Source organism: Lemur catta, chromosome 14, assembly GCF_020740605.2.
Source record: "Lemur catta isolate mLemCat1 chromosome 14, mLemCat1.pri, whole genome shotgun sequence".
Taxonomy (NCBI): Eukaryota; Metazoa; Chordata; class Mammalia; order Primates; family Lemuridae; genus Lemur; species Lemur catta.
In genome coordinates this window covers 9,939,087-9,959,797 of record NC_059141.1, presented here as the reverse complement: position 1 = coordinate 9,959,797, position 20,711 = coordinate 9,939,087, and the positions used below count along the sequence as shown (strand labels likewise).

Here is a 20,711-nt window from a genome sequence, read left to right as displayed (position 1 = left end):
AGTATTTAACACAAAATTTCACTGCATAACCCTGATTAAGCATCACTGCTTTAATAACATAAAAGAGGAAAAAGTTGGAAATATTTTAGTTGTCCAAAATCAGGCCTAAATCTACCCTGCCTTCTCTCCTAGCTTCATCGTATTTCCCACACATACCAACTTGATTAGTTTTCCTGCAGCTCCCTGAAACATGCCATGAGCCTTCTTGCCCACCATAACGTTTTCTCTCACTGAGTGGTACACAGTATTCCTCAGGGCTAGTCCAAGTCCTGCTACATCAAAGCTCCCACCAATTTAACCCAGCTCACCCACTAGGGTGGAACTGCCTTAACTGAACACAGTGCTGATTTATACCAGTGGTTGCCTGTCCATGAATCATAACCCTGGGCAATGAATCAGAATTTCTGGTATTTAATCATTAATTATTAAACCTGACCAAAGCTTTCTGTCCAAAGCTATAAAAAATGCTCAAACTTATACCAACCATATCATTAATAAGGCCAATTCGTGTCGGTGGGGCTTGAAGACCTAGTAATGTGGCAAGGCGACGTTGTTTCTCAACTATAATGCCATCCATATCCAGAAGTCGAGCAATATCAGTACGCTCAGGGGTAATAGGGATGGAAAGAGTGGCCAAAAGGACTCTCGTAGACATTCTGCAGAGAACAAAGTTAAATTTGTTAAGACTATAAATGGTACTTGTTAAGCAAAAAAGTCATCTGGTAAGACATGCCAGTGACAGAGTATGTACAACACCATGGTGAACCATATTCATAAATATTATTCCATCACAGCATGGGATTAAGAGAGATATAAACCGTGCTTAAATGAATACCTGGAGAATCAGAACTTTATACACCCAGTATTATCAATGTTTTCTAGCTACAGAAAAAGATTATGGTTAAATAGCAGAAAAGGCACATTCATCGTATCCCCGCACTTCCTTACAAAAATAACTACGGTAGCTTAATGCATTAACTTCCATGTTGAGTTATATTTAACTCCTAGCTAGTTTTGAGCCCGGGGCCTCATGAAGCCTATGTAATTCACATGTCTTTACCTTGGAAGCCGTGTGGTGCACAGGCAAACTCATGCAGCCATGCTACAGCATACACGTTACATGATGGGTAGCCCCCTGGGCAAACCCCTGCAGTTGGTTCATGAAAATCTTACTTGTTGATGTTCTTACTGTTACAATTAGTATTGACAATTTCATATAACTCACACACAGAAAATAACAAATAGGAAATTTTTCATTAAATTATAAAGGATCATTGTTTTTGAAGTTTGTATTCTATTTTCGTAATAAAACACTGTGGCCCCATGGGAAAAAAATTTTTTTTTCTAGTGTGGCAGTCAATGTGTTAAAAAAAACTAAGGAAATGAATGACAATAAGAGAAAAAAAATTGTAAGAAACCGAAGTGAACATAACTATGGTAGTGAGGGGGAGACAGGAGTCAAAAGCTAAATTATCACTTCCCTGCAAGACAAGAAGAAAGTCAGGTTGAATTCAGCACACTGTGGGGATACTAAGAATTATAGGCTCCAGAGTCCAACAGTCAAAGGCTGGAATCTCAGCTTCACCATTTCCAAAACTGTGACCTTAGGCAAGATGCTTAATTTTCTGAGTCAGAAAGCCATTGTGAAGATTAAACCAAATAACACACCTAATGCTCATTACTATTATAATACTCTTTGAAGGTAGAGTAAAAGTTTTCCCTTATATCAAACAGATGTGGATTACGTAAGAGACAGTCATCTCTTGAGACATGCTGTCCTCAAAAGTTTCAGAGGCCAGGCATGGTGGCTCACACCTATAATCCTAGCACTTTAAGAGGCCAAGGTGAGAAGATCACCTAATCCCAGAAGTTCGAGACCAGCCTGAGCAACACAGCAAGACTCCTGCCTCTACCAAGAAAAAAATAATTAGCTGGGCATGGTGGCCTGTGCCTTTAGTTCCAGCTACTCAGGAGGCTGTGCAGGAGGCTGGGTTGAGGTTGCAGTTAGCTATGATGATACCACTGCACTCCAGCCTGATCCTGTCTCAAAAAAAAAAAACAGTTTTAAAGAAAATATACTAGCATAATTCATTTAGTTGGTTCTATGCACTGCTATAAAACTGAAAGAAAAACAATTTGCTATACACAATTCTACTCAATGCCAAAATAGTGTATGGTCTACCAATACAGGAAAAAAGGGGCACGTGAGTTGCCTAAGTCCAACTGAAATGTATTTTCAAAGTAAAAGAAAACAGACTACATACAATATTTTTTAAAATGGTCCTTATAGGTTGTTGTCTTTCATATTGGTATTTATTTGTACGTGACTATATGACCCAAGTGTTCCACAGTCAACATTTTTTAATCATGAAAAAAATGACTAGATGGAAGTATCTATCTTCCTGTCTAATTTGTTCTAAGAATAGGCTCTAAATATCTGTACATGGATGGAAGGCTCATCTGCTGACACTGTCTTTCCTAATATACAATTTTCTCAAATGGGCTTTCAGTAGAGTTGGTTATCAGAAAAGAGGTAGCTACCGAAGACCACAAATACCATCTAAGAAAAGCAATGTCTGGAGACACTTTCGGTAATAAAAACTAATGGGTAAAGGCTAGGGATACTGCTAAACATCCTAAAATGCACAGGGTAGTGCCCCACAACAGAGAATTATCTAACCCAAAATGTCAATAGTGCAAGGTTAAGAAACCCTGACCTAGAACATAGTATCATTCTACCATCTGGTAAAAGATATTTGTTTCAGAATTTCAACATTATCCAACTATAACATTCTTACCTTTGCATCTCATCTTGTGTAAGATTCTTTCTCATTTCTCGAGATAGATGGTAAAGACGATGGAGTGTAGATGCATGAAAAAGAGCATTTCCAGATTTCCAAAACACAGTTGAGACTTTGTTATAGTAATTTGCCATCAACTGAGGTTTAGGTGGCTTTTTAGACAAGGAGAACAGCCCATGAATATCTTCCACAGCTTTGAATGCTTCCTAAAATTAGTAGTATAAATTAGTCATTGCATTCTGAAATAAATATAAGTCTCTTTATGAAAGCTACAACACAGAACACACAAAAATAAAAGCAACAAATAAAATGTCTTCATGTGTGGTTCTTTATATTCACCTACAACTTAATATCAAATATATTTGAGAAAACTGCCATAATTATAAAAATACTAACTCACAATTTTAAAAGTTCTTTAGAAAATAAAGTAGAACAGACTAAAAAAGAAAATATTTGCGTATCATCCTTGCATCTGAAGGAATATGAAGAAAAGAATCTGGAAGCATTTACACAGAATAGGCTATTTATGAGAGATAAGATAATGAATATTTCTTCTTTTAATTTATCCATTTTTTCTTTAATGTGCATATTTGTCTTCTACAGGTTGTATTTTAGGATGGGTGCCCCTACAGAAAAGGAAAATATTATAGGCAAGAGTGGAAAATCAAATCACATTTTCACTTGGCTGAACAACTCCCAATTTTTAGTTTCTTCCTCCATAATGTCAATTACACATTTTTCATCAAATACACAAAAGCCTTCAAAGTTATATGGCTAAAAAATCCTGTGGAAATGTCTGTGCAGGATTCTTAGAGAATATAGGCCAATAGAGGACAAGCATCCCACCACCACTGAGATCTCCAATGTATCATATCCAACATATACATTTACTAAGCTGAAGTAGCACTAAGAAATCTAAGAAATAATCTAGAGCAGCACTTCTCCAAATGTATCTGTAGTAAATGATAAATTTGTTTTTTAAATTTCTAATCTGTCACCAACGAATACTTTTATAAAGTATAAAATTACTACAAAAATTAAATTTAAAAAGCTCAATTTTTATTATCAGAGTAGACAGACAAAACTTACAATAAAATTGCTACTAAAAACCTTTGTAAATGCTTTTCTTCTCTATACTCATTTCATTATGGACTAAATAGTTCACAGACTGGCACCAATCATAAAACAACACTTTGAGCAGCACTGACTTACTGTTTTATATGGAATGAAACTGGGTCTAAAAGAGATTACATGATTTGGCCCAGATTTCATAGAAGGCAACTAAAATCAAAATATTCTGAGATTTCTTATCTAGAACTTTCCCTAATCCATTAGACATCCTTAAAGTCCTCACCTATCAACTGAAATTAACCAATGCATATCAAGATGAAGATATTCATTACAAGTAGGAAAAAAGCAATACAGATTATTACCAGAAAGCTGGTAACATAGCTCATAACATACCTGCCACAATTCCATGCTGATAGCACTGTCCAACTGAACAAGCCTGGTTTCCAGATGCATGGACTGGCTCTCTGGATTGTTAAGATTGATTGCTGTACTTTGGTTATGGTGGCGCTGAATCTGCGCTAAGTGCATTCTCAAATTGTCACACAGCTTACGGAATTCAGCCTTACGGGTATATTGGAGGCAGAATTTGAAAGCTATAAACAAAATTGTAAAACATATTAGGTACTTTCCACTGTCAAATACTTGAATAGGTTTTATTTCACATATTAAGATCAGCTATTTTAACAAGATTCAACAAACTCATCATTACTTTTTGAATGTGTGATGTGAGGAGTATCAACTCATTTCTTGTGTTCTATCTTCCTGACTGAACCCTAACAAAAATCAAAGACGTAATCATCAGTTATTCCCTAGGAATGGTTCTGGGAGAGTTTATAAATGACAGGCAATTGGAATTTAGATCTAGGAAAGAGTCACCTTTCAAAGACCCATCCCTTCAAATCCTAAAAGAGTAAAAAAAATTCTAGTCTGAAATACAATAAACTTAACTTACATAGAAAGCAATATGCTTTTGTACTAATTAAAACTATATAATACCAATTGGGGGAGCTTACAGTAACCTAATTTCAACTGTATATATACATGTGTATGCGATCTACTTGCTCCATCATTAAAATATGCAGTAGTTTTCTACTGTCATATATGCAATACTAGAATTTTTTAAATTTCTTTTGCCCTTAAAAATAATATTTCTATTTCAACAGGCCTAAAACAAACAGATGCAGTTCAACTTCAAGTTAATATTTATATCAATAGTTATGAAAAACCCCAAGTTTAGTTATGCTAAATGAAAATTTACATACATTAGCCATGTAAGCAAAACAGAACACAGGTTCCAATATTCCTAGGGAAACATTCTTAGGCATAAAGCCAATTAACACTTGAATAAACAAGTGCTAATCATCCCTGTAGGTCTAGCAACACAAGCTTGTGTTAATGGCAAAGGAGATACAGCAGCCCCATCTCTTAAAAGAAAAAAAATCAGCAAGTGTGGTAGCATAAGCCAGTAGTAGTCCTAGCTACTTGCAAGGCTGAGGCAGAAGGATCACTTATCCCCAGGAATTCAAGGTCGCAGTGAGCTTTGATCATGTAAATGCACTTCAGCCTGGAAGAGAAAGAAGGAGACCCAGGGGGAGCAAAAGAGAAAAAGCCCAAGAGCCACTTGTAAGTGGTGACCCAATCACATACAATAAAAAGACTGCATTCACAGCAGTAAAGAATAACAAGTGAGAATAAGGAAAAAACGATATCTTCTTTTTGTTTTCTTTTTCTAAGGTGAGGTCTTGCTCTACTGCCCAGGCTGGAATGCAATGGCACAATCATAGCTCACTGCAGCCTCGAACTCCTGGGCTCAAGCAATCCTCCCACCTCAGCCAACCTCCCAGTAGCCGGGACTACAAGCACGTGCCACCAACAACTGGATATTTATTAAGATGATCCTTAGTCATCAAAAAGTTTAACTCTATGTTGAGTAAGAAAGGAAAAATACACATCTTTCATAGAATCCTTTAAATCCAGAGCTTAAGGAGACCTTTGAAACCCAGTGAACAGTTAAATAGCTTACCCAAGAATACGCAGTAGTGGAGTCAAAAGTGAAACTCAGTTTATCAGAAAACAGTGGAAAAGTTAATTTTTTCAGTCACATGGAGAATTGCAAAATAACTTTAAAGTCTTTCAGACAATGGAATATATTTCATGTGAAACTCCTTTAGTAAAACTAATTTCTTACGTAGAAATTTATTTAATACTCATATGAATACTAATATTTCAAAATTTAAAAACTTAGTTCATTTTTAAGTACCATGGAGAAAAGAAAGTTAATTCCTCTTTGAGCAAAATCCAATCTTAAGGCAACTTTTCAAATCAATTTACTAAAAATTTGATGTTCTTATTTTACCTTGTTGGGCAATATCATGGTAAAGGCGCTCTACTCTAGAATTGTTTCGAAGAAGGTCCAAACACTGTCTATACGATTCCCACAGGAATTTAACCCATGGAGTTAAAAGTAATCTGTCTGTACGATCCTGAGTGTCTTCACCACTTACAGCACTTAGGAGAACACTACAAAGACAGAAACATGTTGAAAATTATTTTAGACACAGTTTTCTACTTTTCCATGTGATTAAAAAACAAAATCACCAATGATCATAAAATAGTGCAAATTCTTCCTACAACTCTGTACACTGTATATTGGTACTCTCTGAATTCCCCATCTATAATATAATACAAACCATTTAAATTAGTGTATGCTATTCTATTTTAAGGTTATAATTTTCTACTCTTACGAATTTTGAACATTACTTAATTTTTTTGGTTGCTATACATTTAAAATTTCAAAGATAAGCACTCTTTCTGATAAACATCTTCAAATGGAGATAGAGACACATGTAAAAATAAAAGAGTTAACTATCAAAATATTTATTAGAAGTTTAATACACATACCTCTCTGGAGTTTGAATATTATCCAGATCCTCTATGTCTAAGACCATCTGCTGAGATTCTTCTTTAGCAGCTTCAGTTTTTTCTTCTGCCAGTTTCAAATATGCCCTAACAACATCCTCTAGAGATTTGATGTTCACCTAACAATTAAAATAAAAACCTCAGAACTTATTTCTTCCAACAAACCATGAAATGTTTTAAAAGCAAATTTTATGAGATATGAAATATGTTAACTTTGAAAAGCTCTTCTGCAAACTGCTAAAAGCACTTACTAAAAATTAAAACCCAGTTCTGTTTGTACCTGTTGACAAATGTTCTTATACTGGTATAATCCTTCCTTAGCCAAGTGGCTCTTGCGAAGATCCACGCAAAGTTCCAAGTATTTCAACATAATTGGCTCATGTATCTTTTGCCATGTTCTATGTTTCTTACTTTTCATAACATCATAAAGAACGTCCAGAGCAGGTTGCTTTTTGCCAACCTCAAGGAATTCTGAAAAAGTAATTCAGAAGAATTAAAATCAGTTATGTACACTATACAAAAGTCTAAACCTTACTGGCTGTTTTAATTTCTTAACTCACTACCAACTTTCTTTAGGTCACATTATTTTTTACTTATAAAGCTGTGCCGTAATTAACCAAGGTAAAACAATAAGAAGGCTGGTACTATCTCAAAATGTGGTCTATAAGTAAAACCGAATTTTACTCTTCCATTTTAAGTTCTAGAAATTGAAGCGATTAGGGAAAAATCTCCCCCTGCAAACACAGAAAAGTTGTATGACTTCAGAATCATACTGATCTGTCTGATGAAATTTCTGCTAGTTCATGGTACAACTTGAGGCAGAAAAACATGTTAGATTGCCTTGACTACTTTAAGATCAGCTGACCATATTTATTTAAGTGGGACTATTTCTAAATAGGCTTTCTATTCTGATCATTCTCTATTAATCAATGTGTCTAGTATTTGCCAATAACATGCTGTCTTGATTACTATCGCCTTACAGTAAAGTCTTAAAATCAGGTAGTAAGTGCTCCAACCTTGTTCTTCAGTATTGTGTTGACTGTAACCAGGGCTTTTGTTTTTCCATAAAAATTTATAATCAGTTTGTAGGTATCTATAAGATAACTCACTGAGATTTTGATTGGGATTGCAATGAACCTATAGCTCAAGTTTGGAGGAACTGACAACATTGAGTCTTCTAACCCATGAACTCGGGGAATATCTTTCCACTTATTTACCCCAGTCTAAACTGGTGGAGCCCTCGTAAATGGATAAGTGCCCTTATAGAAGGTCTTGAGAGAATAGCTACTCCCTTTTTTGCTCTCCATCCCTCCCATCATGTGAGGGCAGTGTTCGTCCACTCCAGGAGGCAGTAACAAGGTGCCATCTGGGAAGCAGAGAGAGCCAGCTCTCACTAGACACTGCATCTGTGGGCATGCTGACCCTGGGACTGCCTCGACTCCAGAATTTTGAGAAATAAATTCCTGCTGTTTGTAAACTACCCAGGCTGTGGTATTCTGTTAATAGCACAAGCAGACTAAGACAAAGGACATTCTACAAAATACCCCACCAGTACTCCTCAAAATTGTCAAGGTCATCAAAAACAAGGAAAGACTTTAAGTACCCACCATTTGAAAAGAAAAAAACACAAGGAAAGACTGAGAAACTGTCACAACCAAGAGGAAGAGCCTTAAGGGACATGACAACTAAATGTAATGTGGTATTCCTGGATGGGATCCCAGGACAGAAAGGGCATTAGGGAAAGCTGAGGAAGTCTGAAAAAGCATAGACTTTAATTAACAATAATGCGTCAGTACTGGTTCATTAAGTTGTTACAAATATACAATATTGATGTAAGCTGCTAACACGGGAAACAAGATATGGCATAAATGGAACTCTGTATTACCCTCACAGTAATTCTGTAAATCTCAAAACTGTTCTAAGTTGTTATTTTTAAAAACTGGAAAAAAAACTTAAAGAGTATAGAGCAAAGTAACTTAGAATTTAATATTACCTAAGCCTAAACACATTCTAGGTGGCAACATTTCAAAATCCAGTTCCAATCTTAAGTTTTATGTACATTTCACATTTTGAAATTCAGTCAAAAGCAAAAGCACTTCTATCACATTATTTTCAACCAAGGTTAAAAATTTTTCCTCAACTTTTTTTTCTTTTGCACATTTAATAGATTGGAAGGAAAAAGAGGTTCTCAATCTAAGTCAACCAGTTAAGTTCAACTTAAAATTCATTTAACTGCCACATTTCACTCTCTCTCTCTCTCACACACACACACAAATCTTCCCCACTAAACATCTGAAAAATAATTTGGGGGAGATAAAGCACCAATTTACACTATTTAAAAAGTCTCAAAGCACTACGTCTCTATTTTTAAAAATCACTATTTTCCTAAGAAGAAAAAAATCTTGGACAAAGAATTCTTTTTTTTTTTTTTTGAGACAGTGTCTCACTCTGTTGCCCAGGCTAGAGTGCCATGGCGTCAGCCTAGCTCACAGCAACCTCAAACTCCTGGGCTCAAGCGATCCTCCTGCCTCAGCCTCCCGAGTAGCTGGGACTACAGGCATGCGCCACCATGCCCGGCTAATTTTTTGTATGTATTTTTAGTTGTCCATATAATTTCTTTCTGTTTTTTTTAGTACAGATGGGGTCTCGCTCTTGCTCAGGCTGGTTGCGAACTCCTGACCTCGAGCAATCCTCCCGCCTTGGTCTCCCAGAGTGCTAGGATTACAGGTGTGAGGCACCGTGCTGGGCCAAAGAATTCTGTTAAAGAGTTAACCTAACAATGTATAGCACTGTCTGCCATGTAACGCTGTACTAGACAAAGGACAGACAAAAATGTTCCTTATTTGGGGTCTTAGTAGATCTACAGATTCAATAACTGCCTTTCTACCATGTCTTTTTTTAACCATCAGAACTTCCAAGAATAGTGCTTCCCAACATTCTTTCCTCCAGGAAAACCACAAACAATATTCCAACTCTCCAATATAGTAAAAAGTTTGCAACAGGATAAATCACAAAACAGTACACTGAAATAAATATCTTTACACTATGTCAAATCTTTCTTTACATGCAAATAAATACAAAGCCCTTCACCATTATTGGAGAAAGTCTATCTTCAATTGAGTTAGGCTATTACCAAAAAAATCTTACTAAATGAAACAAATATGTAATACAACTAGATACATTGTTGGAATAAGCCTTTCCTGTTTCAAGAGGGAGAGAGCTCCCTATCTTCTACCTAAGGTGCACATAAGGTTATTTTCCAAAATCCAACAGTACTCTCTGTGTTTTTCACAGCTATTTAACAAAAGTCTCAGGCAAAACTTGAGAGTAAATGTCTTTAATCAAATTTATACTTTACGTTAAGAAAATCACAGCAGCGGCACTAAAATGACCTGCTATATAGAACTCCCAATTTTATACTGAGGATTTAAATCTTAAACTACTATATATAGGCATCATTAATATGTTTATAACATGGAATAGGCACAGATCAAGTTAAAGTTGAGAGGTGTTCCCAGCATGGAGTGAAAACAAAATATAAAACCGTATAGAAATAATTCACTTTCCCAATCTCTTATTTTGAAATGGAAGAGTATGGTTTCCTAATGTCATTCTAAAAAATAAGTCTTGTTGTAGGGATAGAACTAAAAGCATTTTTTTACTTCCTAAACAGCCAAACAAAATTTATGATTCCAATTCCCATTCTTTCTAACTCTGAAAGTCTCAAGCCAAAGCAAACATATCAAAAAATGCTTATTTTTTATAGGACAGACACCCCCTCCACCAAATAAAAAAAGAAAACATGGATAACCGACAAGGATGTTTTTAAATGCAAAAGCTGGAATAAGAAGATTTTTCATGATCATCCATGATACTGAGTCTTCAGTCTTTACCCTAACTTACATAAAAGGAGGATTCAGTTCCTCCGAATTATCTAATGGGGTGAGGGAAGCTTTTGAGGCTGGAAAGAAATCCCATATACTAAAGGCTCTATTCCAATACTTAAGGAAATGCTGATTTCCACATTAATATTATAGAAAACCTAAAATATGCAATTAAAAACTATTACTAGGAGGATGGGCATCTTGAGTTTATCTTTCAGACACTTGACTAAACGTTTGTAGCTATAAAGAAAAAGGTTAGGTCAGACCTTCATTTTTACTAGTTTATTTGTGCAACAGACCAAATAGATAAGGTACGTTACTCAGTTTGTGGGTTTAATAACTTTACTTTTTACGCCACTGGTTGTAGAGTGTAAACTAAAAGGCTGTTACAAGGTGAGAAGCAGCTGGTTTGGCACTACTAATATAATATGGGAAAAGGGCCTTCTTCAAATGATTATGGGATATGAATTTCTTGAATGTAACGGCTGGGCCAAATTTTTATCTTCCTGAATGATTACTACAATTTTTTTCTAAAAATACTGCTGTGATATACATGCTTAGAGTGATCTGAGGACTACTCTACTTAAATTTATTTACATTTTACTCAGACAATGCAACAGATTAGGTCTAAATGTTTGGTGTTTCAAATGTTACAGATAAAACATTTAGATAAATATTATTTCCACTGAGGGAACTGCCCTTGGATTTTCCTCTTTCATGTTCTGTAAGCGTTCTGTAACCAGTGTCATGTGCCATCCACAATATGCTCACTTTGACAAGGGATTCCTTACTCATAAAACCAAAGGTATAGACGTTACTACTTGGAAGGTAAGACACCTCTACCACAGAAACCCCCATCCTATAGCTTAAAAGGGCTGCAAGCAAGGAGTCAATAGACCCTTTTTTAAAAACTATACAAAGTTCAAGTTTCCACCCCCACCACAGTATCATCTTGCCTAGTTTAATTTCAGATGCTTTCATCAACTTGCTCTTCATGAATCAAGCCTATGTCAACTTAGAGATGGAAAAAAAGGATTTGATAAGCATTACATATCCTTTATAATTTTAAAAAGTTACTGAAATAGTAAGTTCACATGAAGATTCCAAAGGGAGAAGTGATAAAGGAAACAAGGCCTGAACACACCAAATATGTAATATTGAAGCCACCAACATTACAGGGATTCAGCCTCCTAGCATGGGAAACAAATACCTGTCAGTAAAGCATACAAATGACTGTAAAAACAGATCTACATAGCTACGCAAAGCAGTAATCTGATGCAAGTCATTTTGTATACCATAATATAGTTGTTTCAAAATGTCAAAAGTCATAACTTTGCTAGCTTAGTCTGTAGTAATAAAGTTCCATTTTCTTTCCAATAAATTAAAAACATCTTGCCTGCTCTAACCATCAGATCACTGGTTATGCTTAGAGCAGTTATCAACTCTATGCTGTAGTTTTAATACGTTTTTAAAACAATTACTCTATTCCACAGACCAGTGCCCTCTTTCCCCAAATTGTTACATTTTAGGTTAAAAAAAAAAAACAACTTTGTTACCAACACATCTCTCTGGTTCTGATAGATAATCAGCAGTATCAATTCTATAAACCCAAACTAACCATTTCACAAGCTGAACTTTAAAACAAGCTAACAAAATAAGCTCTCCTAATGTAAAACTGTAACAGACACGATATATCCATCTACAACACGGATAAGACTCAAAACTTCTGTTTGGGTAGAGAAAGGGTGAAAGTACGAGCTGGTTTAGCATTTACAGCTAAAAATTGCCGGTTAAAAAAAAAGCAAACCCTGAACACTACAGTTTTTAAAGTTCAGAGACATGCAAAAACACTTGCATCTCCATAATGCCAACGCAATAAATGCCTCTTGAAGAGAAGTTGTTCCCGCAAGCGCCAATAGCTTACTAAGTACACACATGGAAACAGAAATCGCAGGGAGCAGCGCTGTGCGAGGGGTGGGGGGGAGAAAAAGGCAGATCTGTATATCAAGAGACCTGGTTTTAGTTTCCTGGCTAAACAACTAACTGCCAGAGTGACCTTGGGGAACTCATTCTCTCTCTCTAGGCCTGTTTTCTTATCTTTAAGAGAGGACCTGAAGTCCCTTTACACTATGATATTAACTGTTCCAACTTCCAGTGATTCACATATAGCTTTCGGAATGCCCCCTAATCAATGGCAGGAAAAAAAAAAATAAGAAACAAGTTAAATGGATCAGAGACCTCTAAAAGTAGATACAAAGCGGCTGGGTGAAGGATAAGTGGACCCTGACCCAGCAAAGCACCGAGCAGGTCCCGGAGGGCGGAGGCGACGTAGGAGAGCCGGAGGTGGCTCTGCCCGGCTCCCGGCCCTGGCGGGAGGTGGAGCCGAGGTTCTCGCGTGCATTGTCCCCGGGAGGGAGCCATGTTTCTTACTCCCCGGCACTCCCAGATGGCGGCCCGGGGCGCGGGGCCTAAGCAGACTAAAGTCCGGTGGTCTAGAAAGCTAGCTGGAGGTGGACAGGGGGGAAGACGCTCCTCCCCGTGTAGGGCCCGTCTCTCGGGCCGTGGCCCCCGCGACGCACCAAGAGACGGCGGGGAAAGGACAAGCCCCAGAAGCGACGGTTCCCGGCTCCGCGCCTCCCACCCCTCAGTCGGTTGGAGTCGGAAAGGAAACCATGCCCAACCACGGGCTGGGACGGCGGCAGGCAGGCCGCATCGGCTTCCTCTCCGGCCGCAGTCCGGGCGGAGGAGCAGCTGGAAACAGGCCCAGGCCCTCGACCTCCGAGGCCTCGGGCCGCTCCAGCCTGGCGCGCCCCGATCCCCCACTCACCGTTGGCGCGTTTGAGGGCATTTTCCGGCCTCTGGAAATAGGCCGGCATCTTGGCGGCAGGCGCAGCTCACCCGGCGTCAGCGAACTCCCTAGTGGCCAGGGCCGGAGAGGAGACGAAGGGGAACCAGCGCGAGGTTCCACGCGCCTCGCCAGCAGTCGCCCGCGCCCAGCCGGCCAGAGACGGAAAAGAAGGAAACACGTGACCCCCGCGCGGCGACACTGCCGCCGCCCAGGCCCCGGATGTAGGGGCGGGCCTCCGCGTGCGCCCCGCCCCTCGCCGCGCGGAGGCGCGCTGGCGTCGTGCACGCAGGCTGACGTGGCGGCCCCGGCGTCCTCGGCGCGTGCTGGGGGCGCAGGCGCGCGGGGTTCAATACAACCTAGGGGCTTCGTGGGGTAGCTTTGGGGAGATGGTTCTCAGGCCCTGCGCTCCTTTGGCGAGAATCCGGGTGGGAAAGGTGAGTTTGGGGTCAGAGTTTCTGTCTGGTGGAGTTATGCGGAATTCCAATAAGGTCCCATCCGGCTAGAGAATAGCCTGTCTCTGGCTAAATGAAAACGATGAACTTATTTAACGGGAATGCGTTAAGCAGGTATAATTAGGCCAGCGCCGCTCGACCACGATGGACAGTCGTGGGGAGGGGGATGCAATAAATAAGTAAACAAACAGGCAAGGTTATTTTATAACTTGGTAAAATGAAAAGTTGGTGTCACCGGGATTGTCTGGGCAATGAAGACTTTTAGAGAAGGTGAGGGAGAACAGCAATCCGCATAAGGCAAAAAGCCCTGGAGCAGAACAGACTTGCTTAATATTTGAAAATACATGGGACTGTCGTCGCTTCTACATACAGCACGCGTCACAAACATAAATTAAGAAAAATGAATGTTAGTGAAAAAAATCAATTTATAACAGGCCCTGTCTTATTGTTGACTAATAGTTTTAATGTTCACAGATTAATTACTATGCCTAGAACTTGAAAGCCTTTTAAACTGAATCTAATGCGCAAGCCTTTGGTACGAAATAAACATGAGTTCAGAAGGAAACTTTAGAAAGCACCAATGGAATAAATCATTGTAAATGTATTACACATTTTGTAATAACAGATGGGCTATGTGAATTGTTGACGGGGTACATTAATGAATGAGGAAACCACCATAGGAACACACAAAAAGTGTTCCTCATTACTTCTGCCTCCACAAAGAGGTTTTCCTATGTAAATTTAGTACTTTTTTTTTTTAATTTTAAATTTTTAAATTTAAATTTTTTAAATTTTTTTCTTTATTCTTAAGGTTACTACTATAAAGAAAGAAAATTTGGAGCCAAGCGTGGTGGCTCACATCTGTAGTCCCAGCTACTTGGGAGGCTGAGGCAGGAAGATTGCTTGGGCCCAGGAGTCTGAGGTTGCAGTGAGCCATGGTTGCACCACTGCACCCAGTTTTAGATTAGGAGAGCTTATTTTGCCTGCCTGGGCAATAGGGTGAGAGCTTGTCTCAAAAAAAAAGAAGGAAAGAAAGGAATTTTAATTAATTTCAGGGAGTTCTTCCTACAAAACACTTAGACCATTCTATGTGTCTGAGCTTACTCCAAAAAAATAAATAAAAGCGAGACAAGGTTGTTATAAAAACAATAAAAACTACTAAGAAGCTATAGGAACTGTTTTATGGGCAGGATTAAGAGACTTGTTTGTGTATATAATAATTAAGTCAAAATTAAAGAGCTAAACATAAACAAATATTACTCTTAAGTGGTATAGGTAGAAGACTATTTAGTAGACCATAGAGAGATGCAAACAGAATAAAATAAAAGGAAACCTGGCCTAAATATCAGACCTCACTTTCCAATCACTACCTCGTATCATTAACTGTATTGTGCCCCAGCTCTGAACACGCTTCTGACCTACAGTCTTTTCACTGCCCCTCATCCCCCCATGTCCTCTGTTTCCTCTTATTCCAACTTAGATTCCATCATTTCATTCTTTTCTTACTCATCTCTTCCTTTATCCTACTCACTTGGCAAAACCCCAGTCCTGGTCAAATCCAACCCTCCACCTACTCCTTTGGCCAGAGAAGAATATACAAGCATGTACATTAAATTCAAGACCACAAGCCCCAACAAGCACCTTGTTGCTGCCGAGCCATCCTACATTTCTCAAGGCCCTAGCCCATGCTCCTGGATGACTGTTTCTTACTTTTTTCTTCTCACTCTTCAATCCTCTAACACCTCCTTGCTCTGCTTTACTCTCATCTTGGCTGATGTCCTCCTGCTCTGTAGCACTGAAAACAGTGAAGCAGTTAGAAGAGAACTTTGGCACTCTGCCCTCTATCCCCCGCCTGCAGCTGTCCTCATACCCTCTGCCTTTCTTTCTCCTTCTCTTTGGTCTCAGGCTCCAATCTCAAGCCCACCCCTATGCACTGGCGCATTTGATTCCACCTCATCTCACATGCAGGGTTGATCACTCCATCTCCTTGAAACACTTTCTTCACTTGGCCTCCAGGATCACCCATTCCTGATTTTCTTACTGCCTTGCTGACTACTCCTCGCTGGTGTTTCCTCATCTCTCTGACCTCTGCAGTTGAAATAGCCCAGGGCTCACCTCCTGAATCTCGTACGTCTTCTAACCATGCTCATCTCTTGGTTCTAGCTCATGGCTTTAGAAATATTTCCAGGCTTATAAGTTACAAAATTGCATCAATAGCCCTTGACTTCTCTCCTGAAAGCCAAAACTCTCACACTGAGATGCCTATTTGACACATCTGTTAAATGTTTAACATGCTGCATACATCCAACCTGCCCAAAACCAAACCCCCAGTTTCCTCTGCCTCCAGTCTTCTCCTGTAGTCATCTCCATGTTAATAATGGCAACCTTATGCCTGCAATCTCAGCATTTTGGGAGGCCAACACAGGAGGATTGCTTGAAGCCAGGATTTCAAGACCAGCCTGGGCACCATAGCAAGTCCCATAGCTACAAAAAAACAAAAAATTAGCCAGACTACATGGTGCATGCCTGTAGTTTCAACTGCTAGGGAGGCTGAAGCAGGCGGATCCCTTGAGCCCAGGACTTTGAGACTGCAGTGAGCTGTGATCATGCCACTGCACTCCAGCAGTGGGCAAGAGAGCAAGACCCTGTCTCTAAAAAAATGCCTATCCCATTCTTCCATTCTCTCAGGTGAAAAATTTTAGCGATATCTTTACTCCCCTTTTTCTGTCACTTCCCCAGATCTAATCAGTCCATCAACAAATCTCTTATCTACCACCTCCACTGCTACCACCTGGTCCAAGTTACCGTCATTTCTCCTCTGGAGTATATAGTAACCAACTAACTTTTTTTTTTTGAGACAGAGTCTCGCTCTGTTGCCCAGGCTAGAGTGCTATGGCGTCAGCCTAGCTCACAGCAACCTCAAACTAATTCCTGGGCTCAAGCAATCCTTCTGCCTCAGCCTCCCAAGTAGCTGGGAGTACAGGCATGCGCCACCATGCCTGACTAATTTTTTCTATATATTTTTAGTTGTCCAGATCATTTCTTTCTATTTTTAGTAGAGATGGGGTCTCTCTCTTGCTCAGGCTGGTCTTGAACTCCTGACCTCAAGCGATCCTCCCACCTTGGCCTCCCAGAGTACTATGATTACAGGTGTGAGCCACCGTGCCCAGCCTTAACCTGCTAACTTGTCTTTCACTTTCTACCTTGGGTCCCTTCTCTTTACTCTGCAGATTGCGAACATAATAATCCTTTTAAACCACTGGGCCAAGTTACCTCCCCAGAGGAATCCTTTTAAAACAAAAGTAAGGGCCAGACATGGTGGCTCACGCCTGTAATCCTAGCACTTAGGGAGGCTGAAGCAGGAGGATCACTTGAGGCCCAGAGTTCAAGACCAACCTGGGCAACACAGTGAAGCCCCGTCTCTAAAAAAATTTAACAAAAGTAAGATCATGTCAGTGTCCTGAACAAGACCTTCTTGTGACTTTCCAGCAAACTCAGTGAAAGTCAGAGTCCTTACAAGGGCCTACACAATTCCGCTTTCCCTTTATCACTTCCTCACTACCACCAATGTCACCTCTTCAGTGACATCCTCCTTCGCCTCTTTAAAATAGTAATAACTTCCCTCTGCCCATAATTCCTCAAAACCTTCTCTTCTTGATCTCCCTCCACAGCATTTATCACCACCTGATTCCCAATATATTTTATGAGTTTATTTCTTTATTGTCGAGTCCTCTAACATACAATAAACTTGATGAGGGTAGGGATTTTTGTGTCTGTTTTGTTCACTGCTGTATGTCTAGCACCTGTAACAGTGCCTGGCACATAGTAAGTACTCAATAAATATTTGTTGACTAAATGAGTTGATTAAAGCAAGCCTATTATATCATGATTGCTTATTTGCATGCTGGTCTCCTGTGTGATCCTGGGAGTCCCTTGAAGGAAGTGTCTGAGACAGTTCATCTTTGCATGTAGACAGTACTGGCACACGGTCAACACCCAGAAAGTGGTTGTTCATTGTATATGTCAGAGCACCTGGATAGTTTCAACGGCGATAACAACAAGGTCTGAAACCTTACAGCCTTGCATTTTTTAACCGTGAAAGTGTCCGACTGGGCTTAGAAATCTTTTCCACAGTGGTGCACCAAGTGCAGATGTGGGGTGCAGTTGTGCCTGTGCCAGGCGGTTCTCATTGGCCCTCTAGTTTCTGCAAATTTAAAGCAGGAAAATTGGAATGCAGATTCAGCTGAGCATATATTTAGCAGGAACATGTCTTGGCAATATTTGTTATTTACTGGGAGAAATACTTATACTCAGCTAGCTTCACTTACTAATGTTCTGCCAGACTCCAGGAGAAGGCTGAGGGGCATGTTTGTGGGAATCTGTGCACACACTTGCTCATGCCATTGTGGCATCCCAAGAAGCCCAGTTCTCCTTGGGGATTGAGGAGGTTATGCCCAAATACAAAAAACACTGTGCATAGTGGTTTTGGGTGTGGTTTGAAAACAGGCTTCTCTGTTAAATATGTTAAACATGATTAGAAGGAAACCTGGAACCACAGGTTTTCATGATGGGGATGTGGGTACTAGATAATCTAAATGTGGACCTTTTCATTGTATTCTCTTCTTACGGAGCAGCTTAAATGGCACCCCTCAGAGAACCCTCTCCTGACCACCTACTCTAAATCTAAAGGCCACCCTGTCTTAATTCTCTGCAGAGCACTCATCATTGACTGATGGTTGTCTTTGTTTCCTTGGCTGCTGTCTGTCTCACTGCACTAGATGGTAAGCTTTAAAGGCCAAGGGTGTCTTGTTCACCATTGTATCTCCAGCTCCTGGAACCGTGCCTGGCACAGAGCACACACTGCATTAATATGTCATGTGTGAATAGATAAAAGAATGGAGACTGTCATAGGTAAAATTCTAAGGTATCCCGGAATTCCCATCCCCTGATAGATATGCCCTGTATAATCCCTGGGGCTGTAAATATGGGATATCACCCCTGTGATTAGGTTATATTATATGTCACAGTTGTCTTTATGAAGGGGGGATTGTCTGGGTAGGCCTAACCAATCACATAGCCCTTTAAATCTGGACCTGGATGTCATAAGCAAAGGAAGTAAGAGTTTCAAAGCACAAGGAGGATCTGCATGGCAAGGGACTGCAGGAAGCCTCTAAGAGCTGAGAGGAGTCCCAGCCAACAGCCAGCCAGAGAGCAGGGACCTCAGTCCTACCACTGCAAGGAACTGAATGCAGTCCGCAATCTGTATGAGGTTGGAAGCAGAGTCTTCCCAGAGCACCTAGAAAGGAACACAGCCCAGCAACACCTGGACTCCGGCCTGCGAAGACCCTAAGCAGAGAATCCTGTCATGCTGTACCTGGACTGCAGACCTACAGGCAGAGTGTGCCTATGTGACTGGCCCCCAGTAAAAACTTTGGGTACTGAGTCCTAACAGGCTTCCCTGGTCAATATATTTCACAAGTATCATCACAACTTGTTCCTGGAGGAATTAAGTGTGTCCTGTGTGACTCCACTGGGAGAAAACTCTTGGAAGTTTGGCCATTGTTTCCTCCGGATATCACTCCATGTACCTTTACCCTTTGCTAATTTTGCCGTGTATCCTCTGTCTGTAATACATCATAGCAATGAATATAGCTGTATGTGAAATCCTGTGGGTCCTTCTAACAAATCATTGAGTCTGGGGGTGGTCTTGGGGACCACCTCTACAAGGCTATCCTTATCTATAAAATTAGCATGAAGATTTCCCCTGATTCAAACCTTTATTGGGAGAGGCACGAAGGAAAGTACGGTTAGCTCCATTTGATTACAGAGAAAACAAGCACAGAGAAGATAGGCAGCATGCCTGAGGTTCCACAGCTAAGATGGGCAGAGGTGGGATTTGAACACAGGTTGTCTGTTTCCACACCCCAGCTCCATCTGTCTGTGACAGCACAGAGGTTGGCCTCCTTGCTAAAGGTTAGGAATGCCTCCCCTCTCCCTCTCTACTCCTCTCCCCTTAACTCTGGGGAACCTGTCTGGCAGGTCAGACAGCACAAGTGGTGAAATATGAGGAAGTCATCAATTGCAGTCATCCTCCCACCTTCCCATAAACAGCTTCTCCACCCCTGGCCCTGTGTCCCACCCCATCACAGCCTGGACTCAGCTTTCATTATCCTTCCCCTCCCTGCACCCACCATCTGCCTCGTATCCTTTGTTTTATTATCTATTCGTCGTCATCTTCATCTTCAATTATTTTCTAAATTCTTTCTGTGTGCCAGAGTCAAAGATGGCTCCCATGGGCCTTGGCCACATGGGGCTGCTCCCTAACTCACTCATTGAGGAAATATTTTGAGTCCTTGCCATGGGTCAGGGACAAGGAGCAAGGAGACACAAAAAAACCTAAGACACTTTTATCCTCTTCCACCTTTGAGACTTTTCTCCATTTTCCCCAAGTTTGGATCTCTAGATCTGAAGTCCCGGAAGCAATGAATCTGGTCCTGCCGTCACCCTCCCCGTTTCTATGCCTGAGTGTCTGGAGGTCACAGGCAGGCACTGTGCTTTGGTGATCTCTGTATCCATCTCTCCAGCCCTCAGCCTGTGCTGCAGTCTGTTGAGCAAAAGGAACAAAAGAAACAAGTTGCAAATGAATACAAAGCAGCATTCTTCAGAATGGGAGGCTACATGGAATAGTGATGGGATGTGGCTGGAGTCCCATTGCTGGGGGCCACGGCCTGGTTCT

At 40.3% G+C, this 20,711-nt stretch overlaps 1 protein-coding gene and 1 long non-coding RNA gene across 2 annotated transcripts in view; one reads left to right on the top strand and one right to left on the bottom strand.

Annotated features, from left to right (window-relative positions):
• The window catches only part of EIF3A (eukaryotic translation initiation factor 3 subunit A), a 36,632-nt gene extending 22,877 nt beyond the window's left edge, over nt 1-13,755 (bottom strand). Inside the window, exons 1-7 of the mRNA XM_045568874.1 lie at nt 13,503-13,755; nt 7,072-7,262; nt 6,774-6,910; nt 6,229-6,392; nt 4,266-4,465; nt 2,799-3,007; nt 485-656 (exon numbers count right to left, since the gene is read on the bottom strand). Of these exons, the coding sequence (XP_045424830.1) occupies nt 485-656; nt 2,799-3,007; nt 4,266-4,465; nt 6,229-6,392; nt 6,774-6,910; nt 7,072-7,262; nt 13,503-13,551 (1,122 nt within the window). The 5' untranslated portion in view covers nt 13,552-13,755. The remainder of the gene's footprint in view (nt 1-484; nt 657-2,798; nt 3,008-4,265; nt 4,466-6,228; nt 6,393-6,773; nt 6,911-7,071; nt 7,263-13,502) is intronic.
• Nucleotides 13,756-13,809: 54 nt separating this feature from the next.
• On the top strand, nt 13,810-19,736 carry LOC123649679. The gene is made up of 2 exons (XR_006739105.1): nt 13,810-13,957; nt 18,690-19,736. It is a non-coding gene; the product is annotated as an uncharacterized LOC123649679 (long non-coding RNA).
• Nucleotides 19,737-20,711: the final 975 nt, after the last annotated feature.